This window comes from Stenella coeruleoalba (genome assembly GCF_951394435.1).
Source record: "Stenella coeruleoalba genome assembly, chromosome: 1".
Taxonomy (NCBI): domain Eukaryota; kingdom Metazoa; phylum Chordata; class Mammalia; order Artiodactyla; family Delphinidae; genus Stenella; species Stenella coeruleoalba.
Genome location: NC_137169.1, coordinates 99,728,553 through 99,749,755, shown reverse-complemented (window position 1 = coordinate 99,749,755; position 21,203 = coordinate 99,728,553). Strand labels below are relative to the sequence as shown.

The window sequence follows — 21,203 nt, the reverse complement described above, 5'->3', positions numbered from 1 at the left end:
AATCAGACCTGGTACAGGACCTATGCCAGCCGGCGTGCTTCTAAAGGCAGCAGTCCTCATTCCTAGAAGTGTCTATCAAATGTCCACAATTTTGTTATACAGCAGAAACTAACACAACATTGTAAAGCAATTATACTTCAGTAAAGATGTTAAAAAAAAAAAGTCCACAATTTATCCTTAGCATGCAGAAGCAACTTCCAAAAGAACATCAGAAAAGATTTGATCAACAGCACCACATCGTCACTCAGAATTTTTGTTGGAGAATCATGTGTCTATACTAAATTGAACAGATTGCTAAGAATTGAATTCTCTTCCTGCAGGAGTTGGAAGAGGAGGACTTGATTTCCTCTTGTCCTTTTATAATAACTTTATAGATGAGGATACATGTTCAGTATGCTGTATGATATTTTAATCTTATATGACTTTAATTTCATATTTTATCTCTTATAGTTCTGTATTTTTGCATATTATGCATATTGTTTCATATTACTGAGTGGTTTGAAAGTAGGAGTAAATATTTGGTTAGATAATTATAATAGTTTGATATGAAAGAAGATGCTGTGAAAGAAGAGTTAAAGCAAGTTTAACTGTCTTAGATATGTCATCAGAAATTTATAAAGAACGGTCCCCCTAGGTAGGAAGTAGAGAAAGCTTTTTCTCTATGACATTATTTACTGTACAGAGTTCCTCAATAGATACGTAGATGCATAGTTTTGTTATAAAAATATTCCATCTGGATCTAGTTTCTTCTTTGGTTAGAAGGAAGGATTACATACTTTGATCTTGTTTTATGATTTAAAGAAATTTTATTTTTCTAGATACCTATAGTTCCTTAAACTTCCCTGAGTGTCAGCATTAGGAACCAAATCCTTATCTTCAAGGATTGTAGCAACATTGACATGTGTGCCATCTGGTGGCAGTCTCTCATAATAGCATTTAAATTCTATAAAAATTCTGAATACTTCTATAGAAATATAGAAAACCTTGTTATACCATTTTTTTGTAAACAGGAAAAATATCAATATTCTTAATTCTATAAGAATGAAGAAGAGATACTAAAATCTTTGTGATTTTTACCTGCTCTGTAATTGAATCTTTGGCATGTCAACGTGCTTTATGATGTTGTATATTCTATGTAAAACAAAAGGCAAGAGTTACGGAGAAAACAATCCAAAGCTTCCTAAATTAATGTAAGATGTTACATTATGTTAACTGATACTCAGTGACTTAATCAAAATACCTTTGAGCTTTTAAAAGAAACAATAAATCGTGAAGAAGAATCAAAATCCTCCTGGGTTTCCAATTTAGGATTAGAGAATTTATGTTGTTTTCTCCTTGAGTGAACAGATACCAGCTTAAATATATTAATGTGCTTGACATAATTTGTATCAAGATTAGAATATAAGAATTTTCTTTGGAATTTTCTAATTAAACATTTTGATTATATTTCGGGCATTTCGGATAGCAACTTCTCCAAGAATAGATGATGAAATTCCCCCTCCACTTCCTGAACGGACACCTGAATCTTTTATTGTGGTAGAGGAAACTGGTGAGTACAGTTCAGTAAGTGTAAAATAAAGTGTGAATTAACTATATTACTTCTTAGGTCCTCTCAATATTCTGTGTGCTATTGCTGAGTAACAATTGCTCTCTAAAACTACAGCACTAAAATTGAAACATATTTACTTTTTTTTACAGGAGAATCCCCCCTGGATATTCCCAACTCTTTAACTTCAGCTGTGAAGGTAAAAATTGGAACATCACTAGAATGTAGTAGAACATTTGAATCAAAGAAATTTGATGATTTAGTAAGACTTAGACCAAGCAAGGTCAATAACATTTTTCTGATTCTACTCACTTGGATTCAACGGACTATAGTCCTATTCCTTATATATATATTTTTTTTCATAAATTTACTTATTTATTTATTTTTGGCTGCATTGGGTCTTTGTTGCTGAGCGCAGGCTTTTCTCTAGCTGCGGGGAGCGGGGGCTACTCTTCGTTGCGGTGCGCGGGCTTCTCATTGCAGTGGCTTCTCTTGTTGCAGAGCGTGGGCTCTAGGCACACGGGCTTCAGTAGTTGTGACACTCAGGCTCAGCAGTTGTGGCTTGCGGCCTCTAGACTGCAGGCTCAGTAGTTGTGGAGCACGGGCTTAGTTGCTCCGCGGCATGTGGGATCTTCCTGGACCAGGGCTCGAACTCATGTCTCCTGCACTGGCAGGCAGATTCTTTACCACTGCGCCACCAGGGAAGCCCCTTCCTTTTATTTTAAACACCTGTCACTTAGTAAATCCTAAGCGGATACTATTTATAAAACAATGTGCTAGAGGATGTGGGGGATAAAAAGATGTATAAGACACAATTATTGCCCTTAAGAAGCTTATAGTTCAGTAATGGGGATATAGCATGTGTACACAAGTCTTTATTTTTGTCTGTATTTATTATAACAAGGCAAATATAATCAGTGCCATATGGAAGATAAGAACTTTGAAACTGTGAGAGATCCCTTCAGGTTGTAAGTGATCAAGGAAGACAGTGAAAGAAGAAACATTTGACTTTATTCTTTAAGGACAGTTAAGGCAAAAATAATTGTTTCATAAGTAGATTGCTTGTTCATAGCAGTCATCTGGTAGGCTGTTTCTTGTGAGCTGTGATAACACAGAGAGTAGTCTTTTAAAAAAAAATAACAGATGTCTATATTATTTAAGATAAACCTTTTGGAATAATGTTCCCTGCTTCTAGAAGAAAAACCTATACATTTAACAATCTGTTATTCATTAGTATATAATTCTATGAACCAACTATCTTAAAATTTCAGAGATCAGAAAAGTAATTAACTAAAACATTTAAACACAGTGCTGGTGGGCAGTGCTGGTGGGCAAATATTCCCTGCCTTTTAAATTACACATTTAAAAAAATTATTTTATTTATCTTTAGCTGTGTTGGGTCTTTGTTGCTGCATGCGGGCTTTTTCTAGGTGCGGCGAGCGAAGGCTACTCTTCATTGTGGTGCATGGGCTTCTCATTGCGGTGGCTTCTCTTGTTACAGGGCATGGGCTCTAGGCTCACGGGCTCAGTAGTTGTGGCTCGCAAACTCTAGAGCACAGGCTCAGTAGTTGTAGCCACACGGTCTTAGTTGCTCCGTGGCATGTGGGATCTTCCTGGACAAGGGCTCAAACCCATGTCCTCTGCATTGATAGGTGGATTCTTAACCACTGCGCCACCAGGGAAGTCCTTAAATTACACTTTTAATGTGCTAGTAACTGTTACTATTATTGCTAATGGTCTTTATCTTAACAACTCCCAGAGTAAAGAACAATCACTACTTTTTCAGTGTCATGAAGTAATTTCAGTGGCAACAACCTTACCTGGAATTAAATTTTCAGGGAAATGTTCTGAGTAGGAAGGAAATAACTATAAAAAGGATCAATTTAGGACCAATATTCATGACATATACAAATCACTGTAGGAGTGGATGATTCTTCACAGTTCAGCACATTTATAAATTAGGAAAAATAGGGTCAACATTTCATAACTCTCTCTATTGGTATATGAGATGTAATTTTAAAATGCTATTTATTGCTTTGAGTTTATAGATTTCTATACATGTTCTTCTTTCACTTTGACTTTCTTTCTTTTTCAGAGTGTAAAACCCCAGAGTCCCAAATCAGGTAAAAATTTTCTTTGGCTTTAGATGACATTTATCCCTAAGAATTTGTACTGCAAGAATGGCTCATTAAGTTTAGAGTAATTCACCTCAGGAGATGGCTTGGTTTCCATAATAGCTTCCACTATTTATTGATTTATTTCTGGTTTTCCTAGGCTAGTAGTTTTGTTTTGTCAAGGGCAAAAGGAAGACAGGATTTTAGAATTCTGCTCCTTGATATATAGCCCTAAAAAAAAAAAAAAACCCAAACTATTTTAGATACAATCTCTTAAAACTTTGCAGCAGTTCCATTTTACTGGTTTTATCATTGTTAACAGTGTGATTCTAAAAAGTTATTTCTGGTCACTTAGGTCTTTAACTTGTCACTGCTTCTTAGTACTTTCTTGCTTGTTTTATACATTGAATAACAACATCAACAGCAAACATCCTTTGAACACTGATAGGTACTTTACATACATTATAACAGGTAGTAGTTGCCCTTAACACATTTATTCATATTAACATATTGCTCAAATATGTAAATAAGCAGTATAACATAGAGGTTAAAAAGCATGAGCTTTGGTGTCAGGTAGACTTTCATTCAAATCCCCAGCCTACCAATAGTTATCAAAATCTATGACCTTGGTTACATTATATACTTTATCGATTTTTCTCACTTATAAAATGAGGATAATAGAACTCCCCTTCTAAGAGGATTTTTGTGAGGATCTAGTGAGATAAAGCATATAAAGCTTTTAGCACAGTGGTTGTCAAATAATAAGCTCTCATTAAATGTTACCTATTATAATTTTTATTAGGTAATTATTAAATGAACATTTCCTAAGCAAGTTCCGTGTGCCTTATACAGTGTTAGAATAGGCAGAATATTTAAGAAAGGGCGCTGCTTAATGATTCTATATGTATTCAAATTGGGTAGACAAAATTAACACTCACTTGGAACCATTCAGTGACAATCTATGTGGCACTGATTGTCATCACCAGGAATCTGGAATAAAGAAAGGTATCACTGGAGTGGTTAGGAAAGGCTTGAGTAGGTGAAAGAAATTTAAGAATATGGATAGAGGAAAAAAGAGGGAATTCGAGTAACAGTGACTCAAAGGTAAAAATAAGTATGATGGGTACAGAGAAACGGTAAGTAGGTTAATTTAATTGCAACAGAGGTTCTATTATAGGGAAATAAGGAAAATAAATTTGGATAGACAAAATGTGGGAAAATTCCAAAGGACTTAAAAGCTAGGCAGATGAAATATCCACAACAGACAAATCTCTGTATAGAGAAAGCAGATTTGTGGTTGCCAATCTAATCTGGAGGGAATGGGGAGAGACTGCTAAATGAGTGTGGAGTTTCTTTTCAGGACAATTAAAATTTTGGAACTAGATTGTGGTGATGATTGCACATCACTGTGAATGTACTAAATGTCATTAACGGCAAATTTTGTTACGTGTATTTTATCACACACGAAGCTTGGCAGAAGAATATAAATTTAATTCAGTAAGTAATAAACATTGTAGGTTCTTCGTCAGGGGAGTATTAAGATGAAAATGGTGTTTTGGGAAGGTATTTGGCAGGATATCGTTACCTGAAAGTTATAGTCTCATAATATTTCCTAAAATCAAACGGGAAGGTGATAAGCTACTTCAGAGTAGTTATCAAATATTTATCAAATGCCTACTATATGCCAGTTATTGTATTAGGTGATGGAAATAAGTATTGCACTTAATTTTTGCATATTACCCAGCATATAAGGAATAAACAAGAGAACTTTCTTTATAGGTAAGTCCTAAGACGTGAAAAACCCAATGACCAAAGACAGATAAAACTCTAGCACTTAACCACATACTCATTTTCAAAAGACATTAATAGGGACTTCTCTGGCAGTCCAGTGGTTACAACTTTGCGCTTCCAATGCAGGGGGTGCGGGTTCGATTCCTGGTCAGGGAACTAAGATGGCACCTGCCACACGGTGTGGCCAAAAAATTAAAAAAAAAAAAGACATTAATAAAGCATATAATTATACTTAGCGCTGTATAACGAGAAGCATACAGCAATAGAACACCATTTGTGTCTTAGGACTTACATTATGGGAAAATAGCTCCATTATTTAAAATTCTTTATCATGGAAATTTTCAAACACACAGTTTAAATCTACCATAATAACAGTAATCACACTAATAAAATTAATAATAATTCCTTAATATTATCTAATATCCAGACTTTGTTCAATTTTCTCAAACTGTCTCAAACATGTCTTTTTACAGTTGGTTTATGTGAAGCTGGATTCAAACAAAGTCTGCACATTGCCTTTGGTTTATATGTTTCTTAAGCCTTTTAAAGTTTGTAACAGTTCTTCTTTTTATGTTTTCTCATGCCATTTATTTGTTGAGGGAATGGGCCATTTGTCCTTAAGATTGCTAATATTCTGGATTTAGCTGTTTGTATCCTCATGGTTTTATTTAACATGTTTCTTTATCTCCAGGATTCTCTGTAAAATTGTAGTAAGATTAGAAGCTTGACTAAATTCAGGTTCAATTTCTTTTGAAGAATACTTTTGTAAGTGAGCTACAAGTTTGTGATGAAGCATAGGCTCATTGGTGAAAGAGCTAGAATAACAAAGTTCTTGAGGCTCCAGTCAATGTTCAGATAATTTTTTATTTGGCTGTTGTAGGTTAATATTGAAAAATTGGAAAGTTTATACAAAACCAAAAAGGGATTTTTAAAAATAATTTTTATTGGAGTATAGTTGATTTACAATGTTGTGTTAGTTTCAGGAATACAGCAAAGTGAATCAGTTATACATATACATATATCCACTCTTTTTTAGATTCTTTTCCCATATAGGCCATTATAGAGTATTGAGTAGAGTTCCCTGTGCTATACAGTAGGTCCTTATTAGTTATCTATTCTATATATAGTAATGTGTATATGTCAATCCCAGTCTCCCAATTTATCCCTCCCCCAACTTCCCCTTTGGTGACCATAAATTTGTTTTCTACATCTGTGATTCTGTATTTTGTGAATAAGTTGATTTGCACCATTTTTTAGATTCCATGTATAAGCAATATCATATGATATTTGTCTCAAAAAGGGATGTTGACTGAGGACTTTTAATTGATGAATTATTTTTTTTTTGCTTTGTTGTATACTCTTTTCATAGATAGACACCAAGATCCTTCTTCTTCCCTGCCACCTCCACTGCCAGAAAGAACCTTAGAGTCCTTCCTTGTTGCTGATGAAGATTGTAAGTGGCAGTGCTTTCTCTCAAAAAAGTTATAAAAATGAGACCATTAAAGGTTAACAATAAAGTAGGATCTAAATGGAAAAGGTACAAAGAATGATTAAATAACATAAAAATAATACATTTAAAAATCCCATAATGCATTGCAAAATGCATAAAATAATGCATAAAAATAATGCATAAAAAAGTCAAGCAAAGAATTACTGAATATATACCTGTATACAATCTGAAGGCTTAAGAAGCTATGCAACAAAACACGTTTTTTTTTAGGTATGCAGACTCAGCCTATAGAGACTTATTCTACTAGCTGTCCTAACACCATGGAAAATTCAACATCTTCAAAACAGACATTGAAGACTCCTGGAAAATGTTTCACAAGGAGTAAGGTAAAGAAGATAAGAGTTTATGGAAATATGCCAGAGGCTTTCCATTACTGAAAGTGTCCCTACCCCTGCCACTCCAACCCCAGGCCACCAGCATTAAGATGAAAAATTAGACTAAATATTTTCATTGATATTCACTGTTGGTCTCACAACGATCAAAATTAATGGAGGGAAACCAAAAATTTAAAATAACCCAACAACTTAAAGCAGACCCAATAAAACTATCAACTTTTTTTCCCTAAAACTAGACAAATTGACTCCAAAGTTCATATGGGGGGAAAAAAGAGCAAGAATAGTCAGTAAACCGAAAAAAAAAAAAAAAGTAAAAGCAATGAAAGAAGGGTAGCTTTATCAGATATTAAAACATCGTAAAGCCTCAATAATTAAAATGGTATGATATTGGTGTATGAAAAGAAACACATACCAACAGAGCAGAAGGAAAACTTCAGAAATAGATCCAAAAATGTATAGGAATTTAGTATATGATGAAGGGAACCTTTCAAGTCAGGGAATAAAGATGGATGTTTTAATCACTGTTGTTGGTTCAACTGGATAACAACCTAGAGGGATAAAAAGGTAGGATCCATACCTCACAGCTATACCAGGATATATTCTAGTTGGATAAAAGATTTAAATGCTAAAAAACAAAAAACCAACCCATCAAAGTACTAAAAAAACCTGGAAAGATTACTTTACAACCTGGGAGTGGGAATGAGCTTTATAACTATGATTCAAAATCCAGAAGCCATAAGAAGGGAGATTTATAAACTTAACTAAATAAAACAGAAAATTTCTGCATGGTAAAACAACAACAAAAAAATCAGCTTAAAAATCAAAAGACAAAGAACAAATTGGAGAAAAAAATATCTGCAACTGGCATCATAGTCAAAGGACTATATTTCTTTAATATTATATATTTCTTTAGCAATTCATAGAAAATAATAACCCTAAATGTGAGCAAAAATACATGATCTGATAATTCAAAGTAAATGTGCATGATCTGACTTTTAAACATTTGATATGTTCAACCTCACTCATAATAAAAGAAATACGAATTAAAACCAGTCACATACTGTGTTTCATGTTTCAGAAGGGCAAATTCCAAAGTCTGACTACATTCTCTGTTAGGCAGGCTATGGGAAAATAAGCACACACTTGCAATCTTGGTGGTAATGTAAGTGGTATAACTTCTATGGAGGACAATTTAGCAATACCTATCAAAATTACCAATGCATATATCTTTTGACCCAACAATTCCACATTTAGGAATTTATCCCACAAATATGCTTGCTCATACGTGAAATGAAATGTATACCAGGTTATTCATTATACCATTATTTATAAGGGTAGACAATTGGGAACGTAAATGTTAATCATTAGGGGAACTGATTAAATAAATCATAAATAATGGTATATGCATACAATGGAATTCTATGCAGCTGAAAAAAGAATGAGGACTCTCTCAATATACTTTTATATATTTTATTAAATTTTGCTTAAAAGGGTGAAAATATGATCTATATTTATATTATATATTCATAAGTAACTTTGGAAGGATACATAAAAACTAACAACAATGGTTACCTGCAGGGGGAGGGTCAGAAACTAGGTAGATGGAGAACAAAGATGGGAGCATTTTTACTAGGATATTTTGAATTATAAATAATCTATATTTAAAAACTAAATAAAAATTTTCAAAAAAATTTATTAAATACCTATTATATAGAAGATTACATTTCTAAGTATTAGGAAAATAGAAATGTCATAAAGGACATCTAAATGTCCTTGAGAAGAGTACAGTTGATCTACTAGAATGCCTATATACGAAACAACGTGAAAATTATCAAAAAGTAAAATACTATGGAACAAACTGAAAACATACACCCTGAGGAAATGTGAAGAAAAGAAGAAATCTGGGTAGATTCCTAGAAGAGGTTAAGTTAGAGACTTCACCATAAAGGAGGCAGAAGACATGGGTTTGCTGAAAGAGGGAGAAGAAAGTAGCATGGTTAACAGTATGAAGTGAACCTCAGTAAACTGAGTGCAGAAAATGACTGGCAAAATTTTTTGGCCTGAATGGGAACGGCAATGTATCACAGCTATCTTCAGAAGCCATTGTGGGTCCTGGAATGGTCGCCTAGTAAAGAAGACAAGTAGGAACTCCATCTTTCCCCCTGACACAACAATAGCACTACTTCTAAATAAATAGTGTGATTCTTATATGGGTGGAAAATGTAGCAAGATAAGATCAAGTGGAGACTTTGCACTGAATTAAAAAATGGCAAGATAGAAAAATAATTTTGTACATTTGATATCCATTTTTAAAGAAATTAATCCTTTTGACTGAAATCTATATTTCTAGTTGATTAAAGTATTTTGGATTTCACAGGGAAAAAACTCACTTTTTCCTTTTCTTCATTTTGTAGAGTTTGAAAATTTTGCGAAACATGAAAAAGAGTAAGTTTCTTTTACTTATTTTTGGAATACACATTCCACTTTCAATATTATGTAATTTTTCCTTATATAACCACTCTGAAAAAATGAACAATATTATTCCTAAACAGAACCTTGTTACAGTCCTGCGTATCAGAACAATCACCCCTAGGCCTTGTACTCTGCTAGGTTCCACAATGCTAATACTAGGTAGGGAGTAAGGGGAAAGAAAGTTTGACTGATACACAGGAATAATAGTATGACGTTTGGCATTTTCTACCCATGCTAAGATGCTGTCATACAAGTGTGTTATTTGAAATTCCCAGCAGTCTAACCTCAGATGTACTTTCTTTGAAAGTAGTCATAGCAAAGCATATTGTGAAACAAATGTGTTGATTTAATAAAATAAGCAAAGTATTGACACATTTCCATTTTTACCAAGTATTATTAGCAATAAAAGTTTGTTGCTTACTGTTTTTCCTATATTGTAATGAAAACAAAACCCAGACTCCTGAAACTGTGGGAAACTGATTATCTTAGAAATCCTATTTATAACTACAAAGTATATAAAACATGGTGGTATATTTTTTACAAATTTGATCCATTGGGTTAGTCATCAAGGACCAAACAGCTATTTGGTACTATACTGGTATTGTAGGGAGAAACAAAGAGCACTGAGAAAACTTGATTTAAGGTATAATCTAAGTAAGAAGGTTTATAGCTGAATCTTACTCTTTTCACTCTATCTCCCTTTCCATAAACTTGTGCTAGTCTGCTTTCATTGCCACCACACCTGATCTCTGAAGTGAACTGATTTCTTACTTATGATGGGCTAAAGCATGACTGGAAAATATACTCTTTCCTCTAAAGTCAGTCAAAAGAGAATTTAAACACTGCAAGAAGAAATTATAGTATATAACATAAGAAATAAAACAGTTAAAAGCAAAGAAATGAGTGACTTGAATAGCTAGCCAAAGATTGATTTGATCAGCTTAGCTTATGAAACACCCAGTTTTCTTTTTTTTTTTTCAAATTATTTATTTATTTTTGGCTGCGTTGGGTCTTTGTTGCTGCATATGGGCTTTCTCTAGTTGCGGCGAGCAGGGGCTACTCTTGGTTGCCGTGCGCAGGCTTCTCCTTGTGGTGGCTTCTCTTGTTGCGGAGAACAGGCTTTAGGTGCGTGGGCTTCAGTAGTTGTGGCGCACGGGCTTAGTTGCTCCTCAGCATGTGGGATCTTCCCGGACCAGGGATGGAACCCGTGTCCCCTGCATTGGCAGGCGGATTCTTAACCACTGCTCCACCAGGGAAGTCCCTACAGTTTTCTTTCTCTAAAACAAAAGCAGAAAACAAACCCAAAAAAGTTTCTTTCTCTAGCTCCAACTCTGTCTTGGGGATATCAAACAAAGATACAGAAACTTCAGGAAGATTTAGGTTGGCATAGATGTGAGATATGGTATGACTGTCTGAGACTCTGAGACTTATTTCTAATTTCTATTTCTCAGTTGCCTTCACCCTCTGGTCTTCTGTCCTTAAATTAAGAACAAAATCTGGCCCCCAAAGTTGATCCTGAAGCTTTAGACTTATCTGCCTTTACTTGCATGTGTTCTCTTCCCCTTCTAGATGGTCCATGCCTCCTGGGTTCTATATGTTCTCCCTTTAGCCTGGATGCCTTACTGATCCTACTTTTAACGAAATTAGGATTCTTCACCTGTTGTTTTAAGTTAGCATCTAAGCCTGGTGTCAGGCTCTTTCATTCATTCATTCATTCAATGAATATGTGTTGAGTGCCTCCTATGTGCCAGGCATTCTGCAAGGCAGTGGGCATGTGATGGTGAACAGAACAGTGTGAATTTGGTGTGTTGTAGGCACTCAAAGGAAGCCATCATAGCTGCAGGGTATTAAGAGGAGAAAGGAGTAAGGTGTGTCCAAAAGATGGTAGAGATGAGAGGTAGTTAGATCCTTATGGGTCATGTTAATGACCCAATGGGAAGTCACAGAAGAGTTTTAGACAGAGATGTTACATGATCTGTCTTTTGAAAAGATCATTCTGGCTGTTGGTGACAAGAGTTGAAGCTGTCAGCTATGACACCTGATGCCTACTTTTGGTGGGAAACTTTAGCTGCTAGGAAATCCTTCATTTGCAAGTGACAGAAAACCCAACTTTAGCTTAAGCAGAAAAGGGGAATTTATCAGCTTATGACCAAGAGTTCAAATGATGGAATTAAAGATGTAAAGTCTCATTCCATATCTCCTAACTTTGTTTCACTCTGTTAGCTCACTCATAGGCAGGCTTTTACCATGTGATTTCAGGTTTATGATGAAAAAAATGAGCTCTTTCCTGGTTGCTCAAGCAACAGCCTGACTGATGACTAGTGTTGATTGGGCCTGATTGTCTTGGCTAAACCTAAACCAATTATTGCCAGTATATTTAATGCTTGGATTAAGAAGATAGTGTCATACCTAACATTCGACAATTGTTACATGTGGACGCTGACCAATAAGGAATGAGGTCAGACCTAAACAACTGGTGTGACCATGGCAAAGTACCAACTGACAGCCCTAGTCACAGGTCAGCTCCTTCATCTAAGGGTTGAATGAGCTCCACGAGAAGTATGGCCATTGAACATTGGAGAGGGGTGGTTTCTTAAAGGAAAATTCAAGTTCTATTATCAGAAGAAGGAATTAATGCTGAGCAGACAGGATAAAAGTATCTATGACAAGCTAGATGCAGAATAGTAGTTCACTATACATATATGCAAAATCTTTGTCTCCAGTTATAAAAAACCAGTATTCCCTTTTGGGACAATTGTTTTCTTTCTGAAGGATGTATATACCTCTTAGCTCATGTGCAGTATAGAGATGATTGCTATCTCCTGAACTTTCTCACCTTCACCCACTTGTTTTCCATGTCTCTATCATCAGTGGTTAGCCCAATGCTTGCCACATAGTAGGTATTCAATAAATATATATTTTAACTGAATCTGATTGAAATTCATGATTTACTCTAGTGATTCATACTCAAGTAGCTCCAGGAAGGGGGAGGTCTTTCTAGAATCTTAGTATTAGGTATGTGTGTACAAACATAGATGCAGTCCTCACACTACATTCTGAAAATGATGAGAACAAAAAAAAGGTGAATATTTAGTAATTTCTCCCCAATTATGTACTGCTTCTTAGAAAGTTTATACAAGCCTGAAATTATCCTTTTTTGCTGCTAGACAGTGCTTGTGCAAACTATGGACCATGTTTTCAATGGATTGTTTTCAGAATTGGGTGGATAACGATATGTGAATATATTAAGGTGCTGGGAAGAGAAATATATTTTTAAGTCTGCCTATAGGTAGCTAAAATAGCAAAACAAAGCAACATAACAGTGCTTTTGGGGAGATTCTGGGCCTAACTAGAATCATCCATAATGGGAAAAAAGTAGGCTGGAAAGTGAAGAAAGATATTCCAGGCGTAGAGGATGGAGGAAGAACTATCACAGACTTGCCACGGTTGAGCTAATGTGGAGAATAAATTATTTAAAAGTGTACTTAAGAGCGATCAGAGTGCAAAGTAAGATGCAGTTGAAAGCCAAAAATGTAAATCCCAGAGAAAGTTGATTCACAATAAAATGGATTGTATTCCTGAATCCTTTGGTGATTCTCTCTAGTGTTGGGTTTATTATACAATCTGTTTGCAAAGAAAAGAAAACTTAAAAAAAAATGCACAAAAAAATGAGAAAATTATAGTGTCAACCCATTTGTAAACATCTATATTTTGTTACATTTGATAGTGATATGTTTATCTGGAAGTATTAATTAATTTGGAGGGAATGTGTAATCTCAACAGTTATGTGGTCTGAGTCTGTATCCATTCTTTCCCTTACATTTTTTTCTTTTGATTCTAGGTATCTGTAATTCTTCCCCATCAAACAATCCTGCAGACTCTGTTCGGTCAAATAACTCCAGCTCCTTTTTGAATTTTGGTATGTGTGTTACTTCCCAGAGTTAAAAAAATATTTATCTTAATTATTCATTTACAGTATAAGAGATACAACTTTAATATGATTTAAGTTTGCATGTATAAGTCCTTATGTGTATATTCTTTTTCATGCCATTTATCTTTTTATTTTTGACCTCAGCTAACTCTTACATCTTACATAGGCCTGAATTGCCTAGCATATATGGAAAATAAAACTAGGTACCAAATGATCATGTTGGCATGTAGTAAATGAATGTGAAAGCCAAATGAAGAAATTCTGAAATGCCATAATACTCTAGTTCATATCTAAGCAAAGTTATAAAAAATATACAAGTGTGATGAAAAGAACAGAAGATGCTGCTATCCAATCTTGTGTAACTCATGCAACATTAGACGCTGAAGCACAATTCTGACAGTTTAAAGGAACTGTTTGCCCAATTGCTCTTTAGTATAAGCTATAAATTTAAAATAATTTTATATTAAGCATTCTATTATTCTATATAACATAAATTCATGATACTATTTAAGGTAGTATTATGTATACTATAATTTTTGTAAGGAGTATAGCAAATAATGTAGGATATTACTACTAAAAATTATTATTAACCAAAAAGCAGACCCCCTGAAAAGGTCTGGGGGACCTCCAGTGGTCCCAGGGACCACATCCTGAGAACAGTTGCTCTATGGTATTGTCCTTATCTGAATGATCAGAATTGTTGCTGCCACGTTCAGATTGCAGGTGGCAAGAAGATGAGAGAAAAATGTGGAAGAGGTGTGGCCTCCTTTTCTGGTCTTAAGGCACTGGCCTGGAAGAGGCAACATTATGCCAGCTCACATTCCCTTGAAAAGAACTTATACATGTGCTATATCCAAACTGTAAAAGACACTGGGAAATGCAATAATGCTGGGCAGACAGTTTCCCATATACTATTCTATTCCTGAAGAAGAAGCAAGGAAAAATTTTAGTGGACAGGTAGCAATCTCTGCCACAATTGGGGTTATGGTTCCTATCTCACCATGGCAAAGTATTCAACTAGACTCTCTGGATCTGTTTCTTGGGCTTTAAAATTTTACTTGGATTACATTAACTCTAAGGTTTAAAATGTTATAATTAGAAAAAAGTTATTCTTATGAAATCATTTAGTTAAAAAGTTCATGTAGAATATTATATAACCTATGAAAAAAGCACCAAACTTCACCTAGAACACAAATGTTCCTTGCTTCCTTCTTTTCTCTCAGTCAGAGACACCACTTGAATAACTCATGGCCCATCTAACTTTACAACAGTCTGTGATATAATACGAGGATAAAATATTGTACAGCTGCCTCCATGTTGTTTCTTCTCAAAGTTGAATATTTTATCTACTTAAAAAGCAGCACCTAATTTTTTCATTGGTTCTCTTTTATAAAAGAGGCATTATAAGGGTATTTTACTCAAAAAGTACTTAAATGTGAATGAAAAAATTTTGTGGTTTATAAACATTTTTATTTTTATTTTTCCTGAATTGTCCTACATGCAAAAAAGGTAGCTCACTACTGTTCTAAACTATTGAGTATTGATCAGTGAAAAACACTGAGTGTAGCTATTCCTCAAATTTCAGATACCTAGTACTTATGTGTTATGTTCTTACTTCTATTCTCAGTCCACTTCAGTTACAATCAAGCTATCTGGACTGAATGGATAATTTTGTGACTATTGTGTGAAACTATTGAACCTGGAATATATTTCCTTCTATCTTCTTATTTACAACTCAGAGGAGTGAAATGTGCAGGAACTAGGCTGTGTGCCCCCTCCCCCTAATTTTTTTTTTTTTTTACCACCACTATTAATAAATTTTAGAGGATTTCTTGTTTTTATCTTCTTTTCATTCCCTCTTCCCTAATCTCCTTGTCTTCCAGTTCTGGCATAGTTTTTGGTGTTTCAGATTTAGGCAGTACTTGAGTAGTTACTATGTGCCAGGCATTGAGCTGGGTGCTTTAACAAATATCTGATCATTTTCATCAGTTCTATAAGGTATATAATTCCCACAATTTTATAAGATGATGAAATTAATCATCTTTGAGTTTTCCATTCTCTGTTTTCCCTTTGTATTTTGATTCTTTCATTGCTCAATTTGAGCCCTTAAAGTTGCTAAGTGTAAGAGTACCTTGAAAATATAGCGCTATCAAAGAAAAGTCATATGCTGCTAAAGTGATTAAGAACCTACGTCATCAACCTGCATATATTCTGAAGGCATCCAGAAATAGCCTTCATTGGTTATGCAAAATTTCCTCATCCTCCTTCTGTGTGTGTGGGGGGGGCGGGCCTGGAGGGGAGTGTTTGAGGAGAGAGAGAAATAAAAATAATTAACCACTTAGTTTTATTATTAGTTTTTCAGGATTGTTTAATAATTTATTTTTTCTAATCTTTTCAAACGTAATCTCTGAGTAAATTGAGGGCTTTCTGGGTCAAAGTAGAAGTACAACTGAATTTAATACAATAATTTTCTAAAGCAATAGTGCTTATTTTTCTGAAATTTAAATTCCCCAGTTTTGTTTTTCTGACAAATGGGTGGTGGGTGAAAAGACATAGATAAAGGATATTATTAAACAACCCACCCCAACAATCAGCTTAAAAAATGGGCAAAGGAGTTGAATAGATATTTTTCCAGAGAAGGTATATAAATGGTCAACAGGTATATGAAAGGATGCTTGACATCAGTAATCATAAGGGAAATGCAAACCAAACCCACGAGATATCACATCATACCTATTAGAATGGCCATTATCAAAAAGACAAGAGACAAGTGTTGGTGAGGCTATGGAGAAAGGGGAGCCTTATGTACTGTGGTGGAAATGTAAATTGGTACAATCGCTATGGAAAATGGTCTGGAAGTTCCTCAAAAAATTAAAGATAGAACTACCATATGATCCAGCAATCCCACTTCCAAATATATATCTGAAGGAAATGAAATTATCTCAGAAGAGATATTTGCACCCCATGTTCATTTCAACATTATTTACAATAGCCAATTCATGGAAACAACCTATGGATCCACTGACAGATGAATGGATAGAAAAGATGTGAGAGATATATGTATACGGTTGACTCTTGAACAACACATGGGGTTAGCGGTGCAACCCCCTGCACAGTGAAAAATCCTCGTAGAGTCGTACCAGTCCTAAAGGGGATTGGTCCCAGGACCCCCGTGGATACTAAAATCGAAGGATGCTCAAGTCCTTTACATAAAATGTCTTAGTATTTGCATATAACCTACCTACATCTTCCTGTTTACTCTAAATCATCTCTAGATTACTTATAATACCCAGTATAATGTAAATGCTATTTAAATAGTTGCTGATGTGTGGCAAATTCAAGTTTTGTTTTTTGGAACTTTTTGTAAATTTTTTTTCAAATATTTTTGATCCACTGTTGGTCCAATCCACAGATGTGGAATCTGTGGATGCAGAATCTGAGGATAGGGAGGGCTGACTCTATATATACATACATTACTATCCGAATTATTATGTATATGACTGTGTGTGTGTGTGTATATATATATATATATATATATATATATATGAATATTATTCATTCACAAAAAAGAAGAAAATCCTGTCTTTTGTGACAACATGGATGTACCTTGGGGGAACTACCCTAAGTGAAATAAATCAGACAGAGAAAGACAAATACTATATGTTCTCACTTACATGTGGAATCTAAAGAAGTTTAGCTCATAGAAATACAGAGTAGAATGGTGGTTGCCAGGGGCTGGGAGGTGGGGGAAATGGGGAAATGTTGGTCAAAGGGTACAAACTTCCAGTTATAAGATGAATAAATTCTGGAGATCTAATGTACAGCATGGCAACTGTAATTAACAGTACTGTATTATATACTTGAAAGCTGTTAAAAGTAAAATCTTATATTGAAAAGAAAAATCTTAAAAAATCACCACACACATTAGTAGACAATTATGTGAGGGGATGTAGGTGTTAACTAACCTTAATGTGGTAATCATTTCACAATATATACATGTATCAAATCACCATGCTGTATACCTTAAACTTACATGTCACATGTAAACAAACATATGTCAATAATATTTCGATAAACCTGGGAAAAAAGAATACTATATGCTGAATTACCAAAGGCTATTACAATCATCTAATTATTACTATTATTAAATTTGTAAGTGTTCTACAAATTTAAAATGTTATTAGTATTCTATTGTTATCATTTAAGCACTAACATAATTACTAGAATGCTTTTACAAAAAAATTACTAAATTGATCAAAGATGCTGTGAAAAAAAATCCATGTATTTGCATATATTATAATACACCCTAAAATCCAAGTGTTCGTTTCTGTATAAGAAATCTTTCTTTTTTCATTCAATTTTATTTTTGTTCCCAGGTTTTGCAAATCGTTTTTCAAAACCCAAAGGACCAAGGAACCCACCATCAACTTGGAATATTTAACACAACTTTGGAAAATCAGCTGCAAGTGAATCTGCAAATGAAACTATTAGAATACTGCTAGCTAGAATAAGTGCTGTATATTCATAATATCTACCATGAAGATACGGTAATGTGTTAATAGCATTTAAAAGCAATATGCAAATAAATGTCAGAAGTTTTACATTTTCATCTCATTTACACTGGGTTGGAAAGCACAAATAGGAGTTTGTCATTTAAGCTATGTATAGAGAATGCTGTATGAGAAAGTTTTACAATGGACTTATTTTTCATTTTTGGAAGTTATTTTTAGTCTACTTTACTTTCCTACATAAATATAAACTTTAAAAGATTTGTAAAACTTGGATCTCAATTAAATGTCTATATTGTCAGAAGTTACCATAAAAAATGTTTTGAAAAATCTTACCTTGTGGTTACAGTACAAAATTATTGCTTGTGACAATGATTATTCCCTGGGAATTATTTTTGCCTAAACGGAGATACATCTTTCCAAGTGTTGTGGGAAACAAGAGTAGTAAGAAAAAGAAGTTATATTTAAAGAGAATACAATATATATGTAATGACAGGGCTTCCCTGGTGGTGCAGTGGTTGAGAGTCCGCCTGCCGATGCAAGGGACATGGGTTTGTGCCCCCGTCCAGGAAGATCCCACATGCCGCGGAGCGGCTGGGCCCGTGAGCCATGGCCGCTGAGCCTGCGCGTCCGGAGCCTGTGCTCCACAACGGGAGAGGCCCCAGCAGTGAGAGGCCCGCGTACCGCCAAAAAAAAAAAAAAAATAAAATAAAATAATAAATATATGTAATGACAGTAATCAGTTTTTCGTTTGGATATACCAAATAACAAGATATTCAAGCACATTCTTGACAAGCTTTAGCCAATATTATTCATTTACCAAATCTAGAAGAATAATCAACAAAGTAGCTATCTTTTGGTGGCATTTTTTTTTATTTCAAAGGTCCTATATAAACATGTACAATTTATATCCAACTAACTAAAGGCACTACTAGTTAAAATTTTTTTTCTATATGAATATGGATCTGCCTTATCTTAAAGTTGATCTTTCAAATCTAATTTTATGTAACAAGTTAGTGGGTAATTATTACAAAGGATTCCTCTGACTTATCCTAATGACTTCACTTAAGAGTTCATAACTTTCTAAAAAATGAAATACTTAAGCAGCATTTGTTCTTCAATATTTTTCATTAGGAATCCCAATGAAGGCACACACTGGATGAAATATTACCTGTTTATTGTAGTGTAATGTACACAAGAGGTGCTCAATAAACTTTTTGGTTTTTAAACTAACTTTATAGTGTTCATCGAGCTGAGTACTTTTCCAGGTACTAGTGTCATCAAACCACAGAGATTTTATTCTGAGTACTTCATTGTAAACAATTATTTCCAAATATCTTTATCAAGGCGGTAAAATGTAAAGTGACGATCAAATTGTAAATAAATTTCTGGGCGGAAACCTTGGTGAGTAGTGACGATTTCTGGAGTGTTCTCTGGTAGACACGCTTCTCAAATTTATGCAATCGTATACATACGATTTGAAAAAAATCTTATTAAGAAATTTCAAAACATGTTTTTCCATCTAGAATTTTCCCGTAATTGTAGGGAAGGATTCAAAATAATGGATGAACTCTATACATTTCCAGGCACTAGAGGGGATGTGGCTCGACGGCGAGGTGGGCGGCGCTCACCAGGCTCCCAGGCAGTTCTTGCACCTGCCTTGTCGCGCCTATACTTGTAACCATGGCAATCAGTGGCCAGGAAGAGGTTCAGAAATGTCTGATTTGCAGCTCCGTTCGATTTTAAAGCAAAATCGCCCTCATTTGACATATTACCAAGTTCCTTTTTCCTCTGCATCTCATCGTTTGTCCAGGGGTAAAAGGCCGGGGATTCTTGTACCTCACAAAGGTTATGAGAGGAATAGGAAATTGAAAAGTAACTATGGAGACCAACTCCTCCGTGTAAAATGACGAAGGGGCACACGGAGACGATAATGGGAACGCGCCGACAGACTGAAAGCCATTAACATTGTTTCGGCCGTTAAGGCGGTTGGCGGCAACTCTCCGCCCAGCGGCGGTTGCGTCGCAGCCCGAAGCGTGACTCGGCGCACGCTCCCTTTCGGCTCCTCTGCTCACCGAGCCAGCGACGCGGCGGGGGCACGGAGAACTACCGCTCCCGTGAGGCTCTGCGCGGCCCAGAGTGCTTTACAATAGAGCTCGGTTGGAGGGCCCTGCGGAGAAGCTCCGGTAAGTACTGCTTCCGGCCATATTCAGCGCTGGACGAAGAATGGCCGAGAAGTGGAGAGTAGGGGAGAGACTCCAATGCCCAGCGGGCCGTGCGCGGGCGGCGCTTGCGCGGTACGCGGACGGGGGGGCGGTCGGGCCATTTAAATGTGTGTTTGTGGGTGAAATGGCTGCGCAGGTCGGAGCGGTCCGCATAGTACGGGCGGTGGCGGGGCAGGAGGAGCCGGACAAAGAGGGGAAGGAGAAGCCCCACGCTGGGGTCTCGCCGCGGGGAGTGAAGCGGCAGCGCCGAGCGAGCAGTGGGGGGTCTCAGGAGAAGCGGGGGCGGCCGAGCCAGGACCCCCCTCTCGCTCCCCCTCACCGGCGGCGTCGCAGCCGCCAACATCCCGGGCCGCTGCCGCCTACGAATGCAGCCCCAGCCGTCCCAGGCCCTGTTGAGCCTCTGCTCCTGCCTCCTCCGCCGCCACCTTCGCTGGCACCCGCCGGGCCCGCTGTTGCTGCCCCGCTCCCGGCCCCGGGCACTTCGGCCCTCTTCACCTTCTCGCCCCTGACGGTGAGCGCGGCCGGGCCCAAGCATAAGGGCCACAAGGAGCGGCACAAGCACCATCACCACCGCGGCTCTGATGGTGACCCCGGCTCCTGCGTTCCGGGAGAGCTCAAGCACAAGGACAAGCAGGAAAACGGCGAGAGGACTGGAGGGGTGCCTCTAATCAAGGCCCCCAAGAGAGGTGAGAGCAGCCGAACTGCCCCGAGCTTGGGCTCTATCTAGGTCTCTCTCTGTTGCGATATCCCGCCCCTTTAGCCCTGAAAGAC

At 36.3% G+C, this 21,203-nt stretch overlaps 2 protein-coding genes across 4 annotated transcripts in view; both read left to right on the top strand.

Moving 5' to 3' along the window:
* The window catches only part of PTPN22 (protein tyrosine phosphatase non-receptor type 22), a 49,892-nt gene extending 31,586 nt beyond the window's left edge, over window positions 1–18,306 (top strand). For 2 of the 3 annotated variants that reach the window (XM_079922822.1, XM_079922824.1), the window contains 8 exons: window positions 1,466–1,549; window positions 1,699–1,829; window positions 3,642–3,669; window positions 6,821–6,904; window positions 7,172–7,287; window positions 9,711–9,741; window positions 13,610–13,687; window positions 18,076–18,306. In XM_079922822.1, coding sequence (XP_079778948.1) covers window positions 1,466–1,549; window positions 1,699–1,829; window positions 3,642–3,669; window positions 6,821–6,904; window positions 7,172–7,287; window positions 9,711–9,741; window positions 13,610–13,687; window positions 18,076–18,140 — 617 coding nt within the window. In that variant the 3' untranslated portion in view covers window positions 18,141–18,306. The remainder of the gene's footprint in view (window positions 1–1,465; window positions 1,550–1,698; window positions 1,830–3,641; window positions 3,670–6,820; window positions 6,905–7,171; window positions 7,288–9,710; window positions 9,742–13,609; window positions 13,688–18,075) is intronic. The other variant, XM_079922823.1, reaches the window with a different exon arrangement.
* A 2,115-nt stretch (window positions 18,307–20,421) lies between these two features.
* RSBN1 (round spermatid basic protein 1) overlaps window positions 20,422–21,203 on the top strand; it is a 42,575-nt gene continuing 41,793 nt past the window's right edge. Inside the window, exon 1 of the mRNA XM_079944350.1 lies at window positions 20,422–21,118. Coding sequence (XP_079800476.1) covers window positions 20,434–21,118 — 685 coding nt within the window. The 5' untranslated portion in view covers window positions 20,422–20,433. The remainder of the gene's footprint in view (window positions 21,119–21,203) is intronic.